Genomic DNA, 21912 nt, shown 5'->3' with positions numbered 1-21912 from the left:
ATAACTATTAGAAAATATTTTTACCTTCACCATTTTTTTGTGCGTGTTAAAGCAACACACCTGTCAAAACAACCTGACACTACAGTGAAAAACATGGAAGAAATGTTCATGTTGACCTAGCCTACCATTTCACTGTTTGGTAATTACATAATGGAAAAATGGCCAGCATTATTCCAGCAAAAAATTTAACTAAATTTAATCATATGGTATAAATTAAATGTAAGTTTGCCTAAGTTAAAGATAACATATGATGAAAAAGCCAGGCCATGTAATATTAAGGAGCTTCAGTCACTGCCCTTACCTCAACTCTTGCAGCAGCCCAGGAGCCTTGAGCCACTACTCTCCCATTGGATAAGAAGCTGCATAAGGAAGAAGAAAGGCCATTCAGGGGCTTTCTGGCCCCATAATTCACAACTGCCACCACCCCTACGGCCTACAGTCATACTTTAATTATTAGAGAGCAGAGGGTGGCCTGAATTATTATGACCTTCACTATATATAATTTTAACTTAACAGGGTTATTTTAAATATCCACCTATTCAAAAAAAAAAAAAGGCAAAATGCAACAGTATTTCTTCTGTCTATGTTAGGAAATTTTTAATATAATCAGTTATCTTTTCTTCACAGAAGCAGATCAAAGGAATTATTTCTAGGAGTGATTCAAGCTATTGCTCTTTTGTTTGTATGTGATTTAAAAAATTACTATGTCCATCAAGTTCATTCAAAAGCACTCTATAAGGACAGGATAATATTATTAAATACTCCTCTATGCTAAAAGCCATCAAGGACTTTGTATTGTTACTTAACCTATCTGGGCTTCAGTAACAATGAGGGGTTGGAGAGGATATGTTAGTTTCCTCCCACATCTAATATTCTATAGTAATACTACCAGGAGCATATTGTAATAATGCTACCTTACAATTTCTACCATACTACACAATGTATTTTTACTTCTAAACTAAAGTGTAAATATCTACAAGGCAATATTATGCTAACTAAATAATTCTAATAGTGTTTTTTTTTTTCTAGAAAAAAGTAATACTCACTTGAGAGTCTTGATCTTTTAATGTATGCTGTGGCATCTGTTCTGCATCAGATATTTCATCTGAAGACTCATTCTTTCTTTTTTGTTTCTTACCCAATGTAATAATGAGTTTGCTGTTTCAAGAGGAAAAGAATAAAAAGTAAGAATTTTTTTAATTTTCCTAAATTTAATTAAGATTGTCATGACAAACTTTCTTCCACTTTATATCACTTGCATGTCCAACCAAGGATGATAACTATCCTGAAATCCATGTTGATATTTTCAAAACATAAACTCTATTTTAATGGAACAAACACCATCCAATTCTATGTTTGGAAATACAATTAATGTACTTCTAAACACAAAAAGGCAGTCAAGTAGGGCAGATGCAGTGGCTCACACCTGTAATCCCAGCACTTTGGGAGGCCAAGGTGGGTGGATCACCTGAGGTCAGGAGTTCGAGACCAGCCTGGCCAACATGGTGAAACACTGTCTCTACTAAAAATACAAAAATTAGCCAGGCATGGTGGCAGGCATCTGTAATTCCAGCTACTTGGGAGGCTGAGGCAGGAGAATTGCTTGAACCCAGGAGGCAGAGGTTGCAGTGAGCCAAGACTGTGCCATTGCATTCTGGCCTGGGCAACAAGAGTGAAACTCCATCTCAACAAACAAATGAACAAATAAATAAATACTTTTAGTGGGTTAAAAAAAAAAGGCAGTCAAGTCTTATTGCTTGTTTTTTAGGCTCAAGATTACTTTTCATAGGAAAAATGTGAGGTGACATAATTGTATTTATTTTATCTTGAAGATTTGGAATGACAGATTTTTTCTCTTATTAAATTCAAATTCCACTTATTATCCTTGAATCCCCCTATTCGTTAAAAGCCTGTAATTCTTTCTACTCTACAGTAGAAAGACAATTACTTAAGACACTTTAAGAATTAGTTGTTCTTTAATTCTTTCATTTATGTTAAGGCTTATCTTATAGCTGTACTCTATATTCCTAAGGATAAGAACTATTATGTTTTATATTCCTATAGCATGTATGTGTCAGTATATCTTTATATATGTATGTTTATATATATTGATATTTACATACATACTCACCAGATGGAGCTATCTAAAATAGAAAGTGGTTTTTTTTTGTCTTGATCAGAGGTATAAATATATAACTCTCATGTTTCTTATCTGCTTCAACAGATGCAGGGGCATGATCTTAAACCACAGTAATTATTAATCAGCAATAGACTATTTTAAATATCTGTATTATAAAAACTGAAAATATCCCAAATACTTTCAGATACGATTTATCGAAAAGATATCAGAATTCTTTCAACAACCATTTATTAATGTAGGAGAATTTGGAGGTTAAGAGCATGTACTTTGAAATCACAGGGTCAAAGATTTAAACCCTGACTCCACCGTGTACCTATCTGTGAGACACTAGGCAAATTATTTGATGTCTTTTAGCCTTAGTTTCCTTGCCTGGAAAATAGGGATATCATCGTAACTACTGTTGCTTAGAATTAATTGAGACAATGTATGTTAGCTCCTAGCACAGTCTTAATACATAATAATTTCTAAACTAATGCTAACAACTTCTAATTATTATATGCCGAGCACTTTCCTAGGCTCTAGGACTTGAAAATATAGTGACACATTTACTAACTTTAAAGTATCATAGTTAGGCTATGATCACAGCTAAAATGCCAAAGTGGTGGTTAGCAGAGGACAAAATGTGAACACAAAGGAAGAAGTGTCCACGCTTATTAAAGAATAAAGGGGGACCGGGTGCAGTGGCTCATGCCTGTAATCCCAGCACTTTGGGAGGCCAAAGCGGGCAGATCACGAGGTCAAGAGATTGAGACCATCCTGGCCAACATGGTGAAACCCCATCTCTACAAAAAACACAAAAATTAGCTGGGTGTGGTGGCACGCACCTGTAGTCCCAGCTACTCAGGAGGCTGAGGCAGGAGAATCGCTTGAACCTGGGAGGCAGAGGCTGCAGTGAGCCGAGATCGCGCCACTGCACTCCAGCCTGGCAACAGAGCGAGACTCCATCTTAAAAAAAAAAGAGTAAAGGGGGCTTTACAGAATAGATAACATCTGATATGATGAAAGGAAGTTTAACAGGTAGTGAAAGAAGTGGTAGAGTACATTCCAGGCAGGGGGATGAATACGATAGAAGAGTAAGGAGAACATTCAGTGGTAATATGACAGGAACACAAAGAGTACCCAGAAGGAGGCAGCAGACAGTTGGGCAACCAGAAAGGGTGAAGATCACAGACACACAAATAGTTCACTTTTTTTTTTTTTTTTTGAGACGGAGTTTCGCTGTTGTTACCCAGACTGGAGTGCAGATAGTTCACATTTTAAGGCCAACTTTTAAGCTCTTAAGAGCAGAATATGAAAGGAATCTGTCTTGTTCATCACCGGCAACAAATGTTTAATGAATACGTAGTGAGTTATTTTGAATAAATGGAAAAAATAAAGCATGTGCAAGATATAAGCAATGTAAGCAAGGAGGTAATGTGATGACAAAGAAGTGAAATGCAAGGCAGGGAAACCAATGAAACGGTAAATGACAATTCAGAGCAGAGAGTGTAATCTAGAGCTGTGGGAATGTGGATGAAGAGGTAAAGAAAGATGTAACTTTTTATTGTGAAAGCAGAACCAAGAGGACTCAGTTATTGACTGGATGACTAGACTTGAGGTGAGAAAAAGTTAGAGAATGATTTTTCCCTATATTATTCTTGTATTGGTATGATTACCACATTCAACAGAATAATGGAAATTCTTACTTGGTGTCTCACCTGCACTGTTCTGAATATGTGAAGAAAGCAAATAAGAGTAAGAAATACAGCTTACGTTGGAAGCAGGAAATCAGAGGAAACACAACGATATTCCGAAGCAACATTAAGGAACCAATCATAGTTACACTGCATTCCCTCTTGCCACTTTCACTGTTTACTTCCTCTCTGTTCTAGTCCCCTTTCCTTCTCTAGCTTCTTTCCTAAAATAAAAATCTGCCTTGAGGCTATATTTACTGTTAGATACCATATGATCTTGTTCTTCCTCCTTTGTATCCACAGTTCTCAAGAGTCATTTCCATTTCATTCCTCAACCCACTAAAATCTCAACTCTTAAAAACTACTTTTAATATTTACAGCTTCCATTTATTCAGTGTTTACTATGAGTCAGCCTCTGTGCTGACTTTATATGCATTCTCTCACTTGATGTTCATACAACTTTGAAAGGCAAGTACTATTATTTTATAAGAGGAAATTGAGGGTTAGAGAAGTTAAATAACTTGTTCAAAGTCACACAGGTAGTAAGAATAGAGACAGAAACTAAATATGCTTCACCCCAAAACCTGAACTCCTCATGCCTAAGGACTCAAAAGACCTTTAAAATGGCAAATCCAACAGAACTTTAAACAGTCTTTAACAGGTAACTGTTTCCTGTGGCACCCTTCTTGGCTCCCTAACACGAGACTTCTGGTTCTCACTAAACTTGCTTTTACTAAACTTTGGCTCTTATTCCTGCATCTACTCTTTGAATGTTAGTTTTCTATAGGATTCAGTCATTGACAACTCTTCTCTGCCAGCCTCTTAAACTTTGGTTTTTCTCAAAGTTCCGTTTTCAGCCATCTTCCTTCTCTATACACTATCCCTGAGAGATTTCATTTAATCTATTCTTAACTACCACCTAGAAGTTAAAGATCCTCAAATCTCTTATCTCTAGTTCAGATCTTTCCCCTAAGCTGCACATTCAATAACTAATCACTTATTAGACATATCCATATGGGTATCTCATAGGTATCACAACCTCAAAATGCCCCCCAATCCAATCTCTCATTTTCCATAATCCTATCAGTGCAAGTCTACTAATATTAAAGTGTAATGTAAAGTCAGAAAAGTACACACATAACAGTACTGCTCAATCAATTTTTTCAAACTGAAAATACTTGTGTAGCCAGCTCCCAGATCAAGAAACAAGACTAGTTTCCCAGAAACACCCTCTCATGTCTCTCCCAGTAAGAACCTCCTTCTAACGAAATCCATTACTCTGCTTCTAAATATTTGCTACATCCTAAGGCACTGGTGCAGATGACTTAATGGCAAAGTCAGGGACAATACTAAATAAAATTGGGTAGTAAAAATACATATTTGATACTTTCTCCTACTTGCTATCAATCTCCAACCTAAATGTCTATTTTCAACTAGTTTGTAGAAGAGAACAACACACAGAGAATGTAGTTGTTTAAATAACAATCCCCTATGAAATGGAAATCATTGTCTATTAATATCCTTCATATATTGCTTAAAAAATTCTTTTCTCAATGCTCGATAAGCTAAATGAATTACGTGAATGCACATTTGGATGCAATATCTTATGCGGCTGCTTAAAGACTCAAATCACAATGAATTAAAAACTTGAATGAAATGAGAAGCAGATATTCAAATATTTTTAAAAATTTATAAATGACTATGAACTGGTTCTGCTATTCCTTTACAGTAGCATAAGGGGATTTAATGAAGATTCTCTATGGACAAAGGACTAATGTGCTTAAACATTATCTTTATAGATAAATTTTACCTAAATCTCTAGAAAATAAATACTAATAAATAAATACTAACTACCAAGTAAATCTTAAACACTTGCTCTTTGGAGCAGTAGGGATAGGTTAGATAAAAACATTTCCTGTCACACCTTAGATAAACCTTTTGTTATACTAATTATTTGAAAATTTTACTTAAAAACAAAAAAAGCAACTTTCACTTTATTTTCCACATATTCTGTATTACTCTTCTAACATTGTTCTACATGTCTGAAATGGCATCTTATTTCACAAACTCAGTCATTTTTAACAACCCATGCAAGTCTTCTTCAGATTCTAACTTTTAAGAGATATTTCAGATATATAGTTATTTTCCTACTAAACCTTCTAAGTCCAAAATGTTACACATGCCTTTTTGATATAAAAAGGGTACATTTCCATGATAGGAAAAAAGTCAATTCTGAAATCATTTTGACTGACACAATTCTTGTGGCATTTTAAAATTAGATTTTTTTAAAAACAGTTATTCTGAGGGAGGGAGGAAGGAAGGAAGGAGGGAGGGAGGGAGGGAGGGAGAAAGGGGGGAAGGAGGAAGGAAAGGAAAGAAGGAAGGAAGGAAGGAAGGAAGGAAGGAAGGAAGGAAGGAAGGAAGGAGTATAAGTCAGGCATAGTGGTGTGTACCTGCAGTACTAGCTACTTGGTAGACTGAGGTGGGAGGATGACTTGAGCCTAGGAGTTTGAGACGTGACTGGGAAATGAAGTGAAATCCTATTTCTAAAATATTATACATTTTTTAAAAATAAAATGAGGCCAGGCACCGTGGCTCATGCCTGTAATCCCAGCACTTTGGGAGGCCGGGGGATTCATGAAGTCAGGATTTCAAGACTAGCCTGACCAACATGGTGAAATCCCATCTCCACTAAAAATACAAGATTAGCTGGGCGGGGTGGAGTGCACCTGTAATCCCAGCTACTCAGGAGGCTGAGGCAAGAGAATTGCTTGAACCCGGGAGGCTGACATTGCAGTAAGCCGAGATCATGCCACTTGCACTCCAGCCTGGGCAACAGAGCAAGATGCGGTCTCAAAAAAAAAAAAAAAAATTAAATGATATATCTATTTATCCAGAGAGAAAGAGAGATATTAAAAACAGGGTTTTTCCATTGAACCTTGAAAACTGTGAATCTTATCAATTTAGTATAGGTTCTAAAATGGTATCTAGGTAATATTACAAAGAGGCACAATTAATTAGGTTGGTATTAGATCGGTAATGCCTACATGTTTAAGGAAGGCTTCATGAAAGCTATTTAAAATACAGATTCTGGCCAGGCATGGTGGCTCACACCTGTAATTCCAACATTTTAGAAGGCCGAGAAGAAAGGATCACCTGAGGTCAGGAGTTTAAGACCAGTGTAGCCAACCTGGCAAAACCCCATCTCTATTAAAAATACCAAAACTAGCCAGGCCTGGTGGCACATGCCTGTGATCCCAGCTACTTGGGAGGCTGAGGCAGAAGAATTGCTTGAACCTGGGAGGCGGAGGTTGCTGTAAACCGAGATTGTGCCACTGCACTCCAGTCTGGGTGACACAGCAAGACTCTGTCTCAAAAATAAAATAAAATAAAATACAGATTCTTTATGAAAAAACGTCAAACAAACTCAAACTGACATACATTCTACAAAATAACTGGCTAGTATGTTACAAAAATGAAAACATAAAAGAAAAAAGTCTGAGGCGTTATCCTAAACAGAAGGAGACTAAGGAGATATGATAACAAAATGAAATGTGGGATCCTGAATTGGATCCTGGACAACAAAAGGGAACTGACAAAACTTGCACAAGGTCTGCAGATAAGTTAATAGAATTATTAAAATGTTTATTTCCTGGTTTTGATAATGGTGCCATGGTTCATAAGATGTTAACATTTGAGGAAGGTGAGTGAACAGCCTAAGGGGACTCTGACCTATTTTTGTACTTCTGACATTCCTTCAAAATAAAAAGAAAAAATAACCCAACGAGATCTGTGGGTCCCAAACCCAGGAATCTGATCTAGAAACTAGGACTCCAATATGAATTTAAAAATATTCCACAAGAGTTCTCGTGCTCTACTAGGTTTGGGAACCACTGACTCAGAGAGTAAAATTAGTATAGAAAACTCCAGGAACAAATATTCAGGATAATACAACTATTTTACATTTAGAGAATACCTTTGAAAGTGTTCTATACTTTATAAAGTGTTCTATAAATTTTAAAGTGCTTTTGCCTACAATACCTCAGTTGATTCTGAGAAAAACTCTGAGATAGGCAAGGCAGGTAGGTACTGGTCTCACCACACAAACAGGCAGTGTTCAGCTCCAAAACGTCATCTCTTTATTCCTAGATTATGATTTCCATCACATCTTATTGATTTTAAAATGACACATATACTTCAACCAGTTAACAGATATTTAATATCAGTAAACATAATGACTAAAGATAAATATGAACCATATTATCTTTCAGTAAATTTTAAAGATTAAAATTTACCTGACTCTCATAAAACCAGAAATCTCTATTATCTATACAATGACAACAGATAGCCATAAATATTATCTGAAGGAAATCAGTGTTTCAGAAGTAAAAAAAAATAAAATCAGTTAAGCACTTTTTTGCTATAGAGCACTCCATTCTTCCATCACGGATTACAAAGAGTTTACTATATTATATACTAGAATACAATTTCATTATAAATATATGCTTCAAATAAACTGATAGTTTGCTATTCTAAGGAGAAATATCCCCAAAGAAAGTAACAAAGTGATACAGAATATATTAATAAAAAGCTTTATGCAAATTTTATTCATAAAAACATTAAAGGATCTGTTATCAATTTTAGCAAAATCCGGCAACAGATACTCAGGCAAGGAAAAAAACCTAAACATCAAAACATGGGTTGTTTCTGACAGCAAAGGGCAATTTCAAACTAAAGTATGAATTTGAAATGTTAATTCATTTGGTAAGTATAGGCAGTAGAAAACCACAATGTTTATACTTGATGTGTCTACATTTGATTTTCAGATATAATTTATGCACTTATTTCAATCCTGCCCACGTATTAGTACTTGTTGTGCAACAAGCTGCAGTCTACACTGCATCAATCTGTAATTGCCCCCTGTTGATTCTCATTGCAATGATTGAACAAACAATGAATCTTACCCAATTAGTCAATTTGTTGTAATTAATACACTCAATTCATCATAAGAGAAGAAAATAAGCAAAAATACAATGTCACATTATTTTTTTCTTTGCAAGTCCAGTGAAAAGTACTGAGGCTATTTTTAAGTCCTCAAATACAAACTTAAAAAACATACACACACACCTTTAACTCAGTGAAATGATGCCTATTTAAAATTCAACTCAAGATCCCAGCTTAAATTCATCTTGGAAAAACAAGCTAGTTTTAAAAAGGGAGTTAAAACTCTAATCCTTAAATATGTGAAAGTTACATTGTATTATATAAGCTTTTGGGAGCTTGGACTATTACTTCCGGTTTAAAGTTGGACATCTTTTTTTTTAAGAAAGGCTGAATTTACTGAGGTATTTCATGGAAAAAAGAACTAAGAATCCAAGTTATTAGCTAAGTATTAATCAGTCAAATACATTTATTAGTACAGTTGAATTCTTAAAAGATATGTATTTTTTTTACATATTAACATCTCTGCAACTGGGAATCATTTTAATAATCAATGACATGCCACAGTGTTAACTGGCAATATATTTTTGACTTCTACTGACACATAAAATTAATGGGATATCTGTCTTATAATCAGTGACACCTCAGACTCAATAAAATATGGTACCTCTATTTGCCAATGATAAATCTTACTAGCATGATTCATATAAAGGTACCATTCTTAAAAACAGAACTGTTAATCGCTTTTTTTTTTTTTTTTGAGACAGAGTTTCACTCCTATTGCCCAGGCTGGAGTGCAATGGCTCTATCTTGGCTCACAGCAACCTCCACCTCTCAGGTTCAAGTGATTCTCCTGCCTCAGCCTCCCCGAGTAGCTAGGATTATAGGCATGCACCACCATGCCCAGCTAATTTTGTATTTTTAGTAGAGATGGGGCTTCTCCATATTGGTCAGGCTGGTCTCGAACTCCCGACCTCTCAGGTGATCCGCCTGCCTTGGCCTCCCAAAGCGCTGGGATTACAGGCACAAGCCACTGCGCCCGGCCTAGAACTGTTAACCTTATTTGAACTTAGTTACAGTAAGTTATATACATATCAACTGTTTATGAGGATGAAGATGTTTCAGATTTTTACTACGTTTTGCAATTTACATGCAAGCAGTAAAACATTTTATCTGCTTGGCTTTAAAAAACCTAGAACTTACATGAAGACTACTGATGAATGGCATGTCTAACAATCAAAAATTCATAATAAATGTATACCATGCATTTTGACAACTGCTCTTTCATTTATCATATACCAATAAACAATCAACATATTTATATTGAATTCAAGCATATATTATTTCAAAATTCCTACTGTTTTGAAAACTTTGCAAGCAGGGCCTCTTATGTAACTTTATTAACAAGAACTATGAAGTGACAATTTCTAATGATGTATCTTATTTTTCTCTCAGATTTTGTTCATCTTATTTTTCCTTTAGATTTTATTATATAGATGAGAATGTCTCTCTAAAAACATACATGTGGACATACATGCTAGTTTTGTTAAAAATAGACACCTATACATACGGCAGGGCGCGGTGGCTCACACCTGTAATCCCAGCACTTTGGGAGGCTGAGGCAGGCGGATCACAAGGTCAGGAGATTGATACAATCCTGGCCAACATGGTGTAACCCCGACTCTACTAAAAATACAAAAGTTAGCTGGGCATGGTGGCATGCGCCTGTAATCCCAGCTACTCAGGAGGCTGAGGCAGTAGAACTGCTTGAACCTAGGAGGTGGAGGTTGCAGTGAGCCGAGATTGCACCACTGCACTCCAGTCTGGCGCCTGGTGACAGAGCGAGACTCTGTCTAAAAAAAAAAAAAGACCCCTATACATATATGTATATATATGATAGCATGTAATTAATAAATGTTATTTTCCTCCTTCCTTCTTGGAGGTTCAAGACTATGGCAAACACAGGCACAATATCATTTTGAGATCTAAATTAATGTTTTATTGTTTTTCTTCATAACATGACTTATACTTAATTTCTACTAGAGTTTGATAAACATCTCCAAATTTAGACATGTTCTGTTTTAACTAAAAGCTACTTGTAGTACCTGACAACTACTATTCCTGTAACACATACAAAGGATAATTATGGTTAATACAAAAAGGAAAAGAGTTTAATCATAAAGGATAATAACTGATTGAATTTATAGGGCTATGAGAAAATTTTTAAGTAACCATAAGCTTTCTACTTATGTCAGGCAGATAATCTATAACACAAGTAAATTCCAACTGACAACATGGAAACATAATTTAAATGTCAAAATAATAAATCATAGATTTAAAAATACTTCAAAAATACTTCATAGATTCAAAAATCTTCAAATCATGTGAAATCCCATTCCATAATCTAAAACCAAATAGGGACATAAGAAAATTCTACTGGATATCTTAACTTCTAAAATTAGTAAAATTCATCCTAACTCTCTACTATTACTAAACTATTAGTTATATCCCTGGGGTTTTATGAATGGATTAGCTTCCATTTCTGTTTTCAATTTAACAAGTTCAACCCTTTGGTATAATTTAAAATTTAACCATCCATCCATCCATCGATTCCATAAAATTCACCCCATTCCATTCATGGAGCATCTATTACGTACCTACTATTATTAAAGGAATACTATTTTGTATGTAAGGCAGCTTTTAGAACCTGACTGCCAAGATCATAAAAAATACCAAAGCAGATAAAAGTTTTCCAGGCCTATCTCACCCTTCATTTTGCACTTGCATTTCCATTTCAACTCATACCCTTCCACATAACCACAAACAACTCCCTCAAACTCCAGGCACATTTCAAATTAAATTTATCTATCCTAAATGCTACTTTGGCTAACCTGATCAACAGAACAATGGTCATGTCAAAATAACCATTAATAAGTTAATCTATTATTCCCTCTTAACAAGTAGCAACTGTTTTTTTCTGCTTAATTTTTAAGCTGATCATATTTAGGAACAGAGCCTTCAGGGAAAGAGAACTGAGGTAGCTGAATGAGTGTAGGCTTGAAGGAAAGGGTGTGGCTCCTGGCCTTGGCCTTTTCCTTAAATAGCTATGTTATGTTTTCAGAAAAGAATGACTAACATTTACTGAGCACTAAACATATTCCAGGTACTAATTTATATGTTATTACCTGATTTAGTCCTCAAAATAATACTATGAGGCGAGTACTATCCTATCCCCATTTTACAGGAGAAACCTAAAGCATGAGGCGGTTAGCTATTTGTACAGTGTTACCCAGCTTGAAAGTGATAAAACTGGGATCTGAACAAATGAAACTGGCTCCAGAGCCAAATAATTTAACCCCATTATCACACTGTATACCCAATCTAACTCACAGATTGTAAAAATTAAATGAGACTCTAAGAAAGTGCTCTGAAAAGGACGTTCTATTCTTTGCATTGGAAAAAAAAATGACAACGAAAAGGTTTCAATCACATTAGCAAACAGGGCAGTATCGCTTTTCTTCAGATTAGTTTTCCTAGATTATATCAAATCACATATATGGGTTAAATAAATGACATCAACTATAAATTACTGTTTACAAATTTAGTTACTTTTAAAATGTGTATTTTACACTGCTGTTGGTTAAGTTGTACTGTTTTCCAAACTAATTCATATCAATAATTTGATATTAGCAACAGCTTAATTTTTCTAAAATTAATAAAAAATAATTTTAAGTGAAATGTTTAATATATCATAAAATGGTGCCAGTTGAAATGATGCAACTGAACATTATTTAAATGATTCTTCATCCAAAAATTAAATCACAAAATTAAAAAATTACAAAGTATAGTGGCTTAATGGAAGGCACAGTAATGAAGTACTTCAATTGGCTAATACCGTAATTCTGGATTGTATATGAATTTCATTTATTCCAACTATGCCTTTTCCTCCAACATTATAATAATTTTTGTCTTTGACTAATATAAATAAGATACTACTGTTTTACTCCAAAAACTTAATAAAAAAGAAACTTCAGTTCTACTTATCTGCGTTCAACTTACGAATTCTATCAAAAAGGCCTATATTTTCAATTTTTCTTTTCTAGCAACTACTCAATATTTTACCATGTATTTAGCCAAAACAGAAAAAATATCATTTCTAGTACAATTCTTATTTTGTTTTCTAGAACTTGCTACCTCTAGAAAAAGTAATTGATTAATGTTGTATAATATTAAAATAATTTACTGTGAATAATTTACCTACTCTTAACAAAAATACAGATATCACAAAACAAGTCAGTACTCCACTTCAATGTTACTAATTCCCTTAACATATCAATTCACTTTTCTAAAAATCGGTGTTTCTCTCTAATTTAATTATTTATAGTTTTCTCTTATATACAATGTTTTTTATTAAACCAGATTTACTTCTGGTATCTTTTGCCTTTAGCTGTTCCCTCCCAAGTTTGAAGCAAATAGCAGTATAACTTTTGAAGTTTATCAACCAATTTAGTTTTATGCATTGTTTTTCAAAAAGTTACTCTTCCAAATAATATTCTACTCTGTCTTGATTTCTGAACAAGTTAAAACTGGAAACCTTAATTATAGTAAATTTTGGTGCAGCAAAAAACAGAATATGGGATTTCCTAAATTAAAACAGGACAGTTTTGGAAAAATAAGTTACTTTCATACCTAAAACTTCTAAAAAAATAAAGGAGTAGAAAACTTTCAAATTTCATTTTAGCCGTCTGCAAAAAAATGCAAAATCAACATTATTACTATCTATTTAACAAGAGAGCCCATATTATTTAATAGTTTGGGACTGAATGGCATCAGGCCCGAACAAAATAATCTGGTGTTTGCATTTAAAATGCTAAGAATTAATTTGATTTATACAATTGTATTAGTTCTAAATATCTGTACAACATATCAACAATTTCTGAGCAAATGAAGATTTTCATAATAAAGACATTCTTTGTTGTGGACTTGTGAAAAAGAGAAAAGTCAGATTAACCACTTTATGTAAAATTCCACATAAAGTCCTCAAAAATAACCAGTCCTGCAAAAACAATTCTAAACTATGTTGTCTTAGTTATGTTCACCCTTGCTTGCTAAGCAAAATACCTATAAAGCAAATTATAACATTTACTGTATTTTATTTTTTGAAAATGTTTTAGGTAAGTAGCAAAAAATACATAGGATTAATGTATCCTCCTAGAGCAATTCTTTGTCCTTATAATTCTCTTGGAGCATTAATCCTCACTTGGCCTCTTTATTACATAAAGTAAATCAGTAAGGGTTAGCAGCTACTTATTGTTGATTTATATGGTATTAGTTTTTTTTTTTTTTAATCATTTCCTTCAGTCCAAAGTTGTGGTTTTATAAGAAAATATTACATTTCATGTTTCCAAACTGTGAGGTGCTCAGTGAGGGACAAGCACAACCAAGAGATAAAGAATCTTCAAAAGAATTTCAATGCATGCTCTGTGAAGAAAGTGAATATGAAACTAGCACAGCAATATGGATTTCATTTTGCTTGTTTTTCTCCCTTTCTTGATTAATATACTGAAATATTTTACTACTTTAAATCCCTTTTAATAATATTAACATACAAAGAGCTGCATTCATACAACCAAAAAATTTGGGAGATCCTGGAATATTATCTAATTAATTCAATAAGGAAATAAAGCACACATGGTAGCCAGCAATTTAAAACTTAAATATGGGAGTAAATGTATTCAAATCAAAAGTAGATGGTTAGGCAGGTTGAACTTTAACAAAACATTGAAATGAATTAAATTTAATTCTTAACCAACTTACCCAATTTTTGTCTTCTCTTTTAACTTAGAACAAGTTTTTGTTTTTTTGCTGTCTTTGTCCTTTGGCTTGGATTTCATCCTTCTACCTTTCTTTTCCTCTTTTCCTTCAACTGAAGCACTAGGAAAGTTTTCAGGGCTCATTACCCGTGGGATATTGCGTTCCCCACGCTCCTTTGCTTTTGCTATGGCCTCCGATATTATACGATTAGCCTTTTCTTGCTTGCTTTCTGATTCCACCTTTTTTCTCTGCTTCTTCTCAGACATGACCCTCACCTGGGTATTCTGCAACTTAGTATATGTCCCAGAACCATCACTCTTCTTGGAAGACGGAGGCTAGAGAAATAAAAATATTTTTTATAGAATATACCAAAATACATCTGAAACAATTGTCACAAATATCTTAAAATCTTAAATTAAGCTTAGAGAGGTAAAATTACATGAGCAAATATGAGTGCTACAAACAAATTTAAATTAAAACATTTTGCTTATCTAGAAATTAGTACAGATATAACCAGCTCAATTGCTACTTTTAAAAATGAAGGTTAAAGAAGGATACTATAGATTCATTGATATTTTCATGGCATTCTTGGTTAGTCGATTCAAGTTTTGCCCTGTAAAGATAGTTGATTCAAATTTTATCCCATAAATACTCTGTGCATTTGGAATAAAAGTCTTTTCTTTCCTCTTCCCTCCCCAATTCTGAACATTATTAACACATTTTAAATAGTTTTAATTTAGAATTACTCATTACAGTTTATTATGATTTTTAGAAAAATAAAGCCTCTGCTTTAAGACTAAAACCTGAAATCATTTAATATTTAAATGCAGCAACATAGCTAGTTAGTAAACAGACATTCTCATACTTAAAATTAGAGAAAGTTTTAGTTTTCCCATGAAAGAGTTAAATGTGAATTTTTTTTTCTTTTTCTATATCATAATTATTTTGCTCAAGCAATTCGGGAAAGAAACAAGTTTTATAGTTTTACATTAAAATTATTAATATTTTAGCAGTATCACAGGAAGCAGATCAAGAGCATTTTAAAAAGAATTTCTTCTTCAAACACACATTCATCCACATATACTTAGATCACAGTTTTGTTATGTTCTTACCCGTAAACATGCCTCTGACTATAGCAAAGGAAAAAACCATCAGGAATTTCCAAACACATTTTCATGCTGATTCCAGTGTGCTTCACTGGATATTTTTTCTATACCTGCCTCATCAAAGGTTTCATAGCAGTGCTGCAGCACTGGGAAAGGAAGGAGGGTTTAGAATTGCTCACTAAAATGCCACCTTAAGGCCTACAGGCTATAACAAATAACCAAGACTCGAGAAAACAGCAACAAGCTCAAGATGGCGATGCAGTACGACTCCCGTAGCAGCAGCCAGTAATAAGGAAGGTTATTCAATCCCATTAGCCTTTTAGCCCAAAGAACCCCTCCTCCTCCCACTCATTCAGGCTTTCACTTACCCTTCCTCTTGGCCTCTTCACTGAAGACATTTTTGGCGTCAGACAAAGGCTTGCCCTCTGCTTTTTCACCACCCCAGGCAGTGCTCAAGAAAAAAGCATTGAAAGAAGATTCCTAAATGGCCTATTTAGCAAGCTGCAACCAAGAGATGCACAACCCTCCACAAATACACATTTTGATTTATCAACACATTTCTGCCTTGGCAAGTTTATATCTACTGTTCATTCTATTTAGATATGAAAAAGGCTGTAAACACTCCTAAAAAGCTGAGTTTCCTCAATAGCTGTAAGCAGATAGCCAGATTCCAACAAAGCACAGAAAGAAATGAATGCACAAAGCATCAAAATGCATCAGCATGAATATTAGAGATGTCGTTAAAAATACTGACTCCTTCTGCGGAAGTAGGCCAGCAGATGGTGCTACCAGTTATTATTCCATTAGACTCTGCAATTTAACCCCCAATGGACTGTTCTTCCCTCCATGTAACACATTAACTCTCACTCTGCCATTTCCTGCAGTAAAGTTTTTAAAAATATACATAAAAATCTCATTTAAAAAAAATCCCCTGAGAACTAAAACTGTGGTGAAATGGCATTATGTGGCTACCAATATTTAAAAAAACAAAATCCAATGCAATTTTTACTGGAGAAAAATACTTTTCTCCAAGATACTCTAAAATATTTAAAATATGAAAATAGTTGAAGATTAGCAAAGGGTTAAAGAGCAGGTCATGCAAATGAACCCATAATAAGTGACTTCTCTTTAAGATACTAGATAAGGTTTCTAATAATTTTTCTAACAAAAAGCTAACAATGTTATTTTGAAAATAGAGAAATGAATCTATTTTCATTTGAATTATAAAAAGAGGCTTAAAATTTTGAAATAAATGAGAACTACTTATGAAGAATTACTAACAATGTTAAAATTTTTTCATCATCTTAACATAGATGAATACATTTTCCTAACATAAAAAACTCAAAACCTTCCTGACCTTTTCTCCTCACCTTCTATTTTAACTGAACTGATGAATTTTTCAGGTAAAACTGTAGGTTTAGTTCCTTGCTGAAAATAAATAAGTAGCAAGTTGAATTGAATTTGAACATCAGCACAACTTTTCTTTCTATAAAAATTGATTCTATTTTAGTAAGTAATGCCCTTAAATCACTTAAACAAAATTTCACTGCTTTAAAATTCAAATTTACCTTTTATCAATACCATTTTTTCAGTTGGTCCTGGTTAGCCATTTGATAGCACTATAAGACAACACTGGGTTCCCCCCTGCCCCTTTTAGGAACCAAAGGCCTCATAACAGAGAAACAACACTATCTAAACAGGGCTCTAGAAAGACCCATCTGGACAGCATGAGAGATTAAAGGCAGAGGACAAGTAAGGACAAGGAAAGGATCTGACTGACTTGAGAGGTCATCAATGTGAAAATAATAACAATAATGAAATAACACTGACCACTTACTAAGTGCCAGGCATTATTCTAAGTATTTTACATGTAATAACTAGTTTAATCCTGATTAATAATAGGGTAATAACAGTGATAATGGAGATAAGGGACTGGCCAATGAGAGAGATACTCTGACAGTAGCATTACAAAGTGATAGAATGAAACAGAGAACAATTATAAAAATCTCTATGATAAGAAGAGCTAAAATATAGTGTTCTTATGTGCCAGGCACTATTCCTAACATTTCCTATATATTGACTCAACTAATCTTCAAAACAACCCTGTGAGATAAGTACTACTGTTATTCCCATTTTGTATATGAGGATACTGGGGCATAGAGAAGTGACTTCCCCAAGATCACATCATAATAAAACAGATGAATAGCGGAGCAGGGATTAAAAGACATGGGGTCTCTGCAGGAATTGGGTATTAAAAAAAAAAAAGACAGAGAGAGAGGAAAAAAAGACAAGGGGTCTCGTTAGGGAGACCATGCTGTAAACCACTATATTTCAATCATGTTTGGTTCAACTACCATGATTTGCAGAGATTAATTTTAGGACAAAGGAAAGTAGTAACATTCTTAAAACTTCAGAGATACCAATAATAAGCTAGGATAAATTTTTTTTTTTCCAGTAGCCTTTCAAAAGTGTAGAAACCAACTAGACACAGGTAGGGCATGGCTGAGGCTTGGAAGAGCCAGTACTTGGTTTTTCAAACAAGAAAAAGTAAAAGAAGGCTGGGTATGGTGGCTCACACCTGTAATCCCAGCACTTTGGGAGACTGAGGAGGGAGGATCACCTGAGGTCGGGAGTTCAAGACCAGCCAGACCAACAAGGAGAAACCCCATCTCTACTAAAAATACAAATTAGCTGGGCATGGTGACGCATGCCTGTAATCCCAACTACTCAGGAGGCTGAGGCAGGAAATTTCTTGAACATGGGAGGCAGAGGTTGCGGTGAGCTGAGATTGCACCATTGCACTCCAGCCTGGGTGGCAAGAGCGAAATTCCATCACAAAAAAAAAAGACAAAAAAAAAAAAAAGGTAAAAGAAATAGGAAACCTAGTGGAGAAAGAACATGTATGTGTGCGTAATAAGTTTAATTCTTTGAATACTGAGTTTGAAATGGAGAGCTCTAGCAATTGGAAATTTCGGACTGGATCCTCAGAGAGAGAAGTCAGCTGAAATGTAAGATGTGGATTCTCCTGCTGTTCTGTTACATTACCCTCAATTCACTGACACTCACTATTCACAGAACCTAGGAGGATTTCCAAAATAACTCACTTCTCTTATACAATTTTTCAATAGACTCAGAATCTCAACTGTTTACCAATAAATCTTAATAGCAGAGAGCAGAGAAGCTATGATCAAGTATTTCTTCTGCTACTAGAATACAATATTTTAAAGCCATATTCCCACAGAATATCAACTGAGGTGTTAAGAAACTGAACATTTTTAACATTGGCCATTTCCCAGTTCACACACACAAACGTACAATGTTATGATTTTTCTGCCCTTTTCCCCCCATCTAAGCAGTCATCAAATTCTGTCAAATCTACTTAATTGTATTTTGGATTTTTTTACTCTTCTCAGTTACCAGAGCTCCTGCTTTATTAATTTTCTACTTGTTATATTGTGGTTATGTAGGAAATGTTCTTATCCATAGAAAATATATGTCAAAGTCTTTGGAGATGACAGATTACTAGGTCTGCCCCCTATTCAAATGGAGCAAAATGATTTCTTTGTACTATGCTTGCAATTTTTCTGTAAGTGTGATAGTTTCAAAATACAAAGTATTTAAAAATTTAAAATAAATACACAGGCCTTGCTCCCCATGAGCTTGTATGATTAAAATAATAGGCCTGGTGTAGTGGCTCACGTCTATAATCCCAACACTTTGGGAGGCTGAGGTGGATGGATCACTTGAGGTCAGGAGTTCTAGATCAGCCTGGCCAACACGACGAAACTCTGTCTCTATTAAAAATTAAAAAATTAGCTGGGCATGGTGGCACCTGCCTGTAATCCCTGTTACTCAGGAGACGGAGGCAGGAGAACGGCTTGAACCCAAGAGGCAGAGGTTGTAGTCAGGTGAGATTGTGCCACTGTACTATAGCCTGGGCAACAGAGCAAGACTCTGTCTCAAAACAAACAAACATATCAACAAAAAATACATAAAAGGTACACATATTAATATCATATCCAAATATTCATTTAAAAAGAAAACTTGTAATAAAACAGATGATATGTGATATACTATTTTGATAGCACCTGGGAGGAATATATGGAAGACCCTAGATATGGTTTTTCAGTATTGGGGAAACTCAAAGATTTAAAGTATAGGCCGGGCATGGTGGCTCATCCCTGTAATACCAGCACTTTGGGAGGCCAAGGCGGGTAGATCACAAGGTCAAGAGATCGAGACAATCCTAGCCAACATGGTGAAAACCCGTCTCTACTAAGAAATACAAAAAAAAAAATTAGCTGGGTGTGGTGGCACACACCTGTAGTCCCAGCTACTCGGGAGGCTGAGGCAGGAGAATTGCTTGAACTCAGGAGGCGGAGACTGCAGTGAGCCAAGATTGTGCCACTGCACTCCAGCCTGGTACCTAGCGACAGAGTGAGACTCCGTCTCAAAAAAACAAAAACAAACAAACAAACAAACAAAAAGTTTATAGTATAAGTAATTATCAAAGACAGGTCATGACCTAATAGCAAGTCATGACATACATTTAAAGGGTCCAGACAAAAACAACAATACAAATAGAGTGTGTCAGTCCCCGCTACAAAAAGAGGATGGTGTTTGTCCCCACTACAACAAAACGAACAACAACAGCAACAACAACAAAAATAGAGTAGAAGAGGATAGTGTCAGTCTCTTATAGATGAACTTCATGCTGCTAATAAAATTATAAATTTTCACACTACCTGTTATTCATCTTTTCCTTCATGAGGAAAAGAAGCAAAGAGACTTGGCAAGAAATTGGAGGTTTTAAAATCTGAGTGGGGACTTAGGTCCTTTCTCCTCTGGTAAAGTAATTTCACATATACCCAACCCCCATATTGGGGAGTTCCTCCATTTCCAATATTTTAGTTGTATTAATAAAATTACTGAATCAATTTTGTATGTGGACATAAGTAGAAATTATACATTTTCAAAAAGAGAAGGGAAAAATGATCACATGGCTACTGTACATTCAGCTACAGAGAACAGGTTCCTCTACTAGCTGGCTGGGGTGCTGGAGGTTACACAAACACACACACTCACATCTAGATAAAGAAATGTTCTACTTGACATATTTTTTAAATATGGAAAAAAATAAGGTCCCAGATATAATTCCTTAGTAAAAATAAAACATAGAACAATGAATTTCAATAACAGAGATACAACCGCATTGTAGCTAAAATTCTCCCAACCTTTCTCAAGAGACAGGAAGACCTTTAGGCTTTAGGCTTGGAGGACTAGGTGGATGGAAGTTTCAAGGGAAGAGGACTTAAAACAGAAGAAAGATAGCAAGCCTTGAGCAAGAATTAGTTTATCTGCCTAGAGAGACAATGTAGAATAACAGAAGAGAACTAGTGGTGATACCCCAAAACACCAAGTTTCAAGAGCTAGCAAATGAAGAGGAGCTATTGAAGGAAACCAAGAAGAAAATGCAAGAATGGTAAGATAAGTATCAGAAGAGATACTCATGGAAGCCAAGAAAGAAAAGAATTCAAAGCTCTGCAGTCAAAAAGAGAGTAAGCATTTTAAAGTAATTTGGTATTATAAAGATAATTTAATAAGGCATTTTACTTCTCTTAAATTGTTTATCGTAAGGTGGTGTGTTGGTTTTTAGTATTCCTATTTTAAAAATAGGCATGGTGGCTCACGCCTGTAATCCTAGCACTTGGGGAGGCTGAGGAGGGTGGATCATGAGGTCAGGAGATTGAGACCATCTAACACTGTGAAACCCCATCTCTATTAAAAGTACAAAAGAACACCGGGCGCGGTGGCTCAAGCCTGTAATCCCAGCACCTTGGGAGGCCGAGGCGGGTGGATCACGAGGTCAAGAGATCGAGACCATCCTGGTCAACATGGTGAAACCCCGTCTCTACTAAAAATACAAAAAAATTAGCTGGGCATGGTGGCGCATGCCTGTAATCCCAGCTACTCAGGAGGCTGAGGCAGGAGAATTGCCTGAACCCAGGAGGCAGAGGTTGCCGTGAGCTGAGATTGCGCCATTGCACTCCAGCCTGGGTAACAAGAGCGAAACTCTGTCTCAAAAAAAAAAAAAGTACAAAAAAAAAATTAGCTGGGTGTGGTGGCACACGCCTGTAGTCCCAGCTACTTAGGAGGCTAAAGCAGGAGAATCGATTGAACCCAGGAGGTGGAGGTTGCAGAGCTGAGATTATGCCACTGCACTCCAGCCTGGGTGACA

At 35.2% G+C, this 21912-nt stretch overlaps 1 protein-coding gene across 25 annotated transcripts in view; it reads right to left on the bottom strand.

Moving 5' to 3' along the window:
• The window catches only part of CHD9 (chromodomain helicase DNA binding protein 9), a 286203-nt gene that overhangs the window by 112444 nt on the left and 151847 nt on the right, over window positions 1–21912 (bottom strand). For 13 of the 25 annotated variants that reach the window (XR_013530432.1, XR_013530433.1, XR_013530430.1 and 10 more), the window contains 2 exons: window positions 14572–14903; window positions 1047–1158 (listed from right to left, as the gene is read on the bottom strand). Coding sequence is in view for 21 of the 25 variants with exons in the window: in XM_078358110.1 (XP_078214236.1) it covers window positions 1047–1158; window positions 14572–14903 (444 nt within the window). In the remaining 4 variants the exon portion in view is untranslated. Of the gene's footprint in view, window positions 1–1046; window positions 1159–14571; window positions 14904–15680; window positions 15940–16042; window positions 16438–21912 lie in introns of those variants that run through there. The other 12 variants (XM_035281960.3, XM_035281963.3, XM_078358116.1 and 9 more) reach the window with 3 other exon arrangements.

Source organism: Callithrix jacchus, chromosome 20 (assembly GCF_049354715.1).
Source record: "Callithrix jacchus isolate 240 chromosome 20, calJac240_pri, whole genome shotgun sequence".
Classification (NCBI taxonomy): Eukaryota; Metazoa; Chordata; class Mammalia; order Primates; family Cebidae; genus Callithrix; species Callithrix jacchus.
The sequence above is the reverse complement of the archived record's forward strand: the minus strand, read 5'-3'. Positions and strand labels throughout refer to the sequence as shown.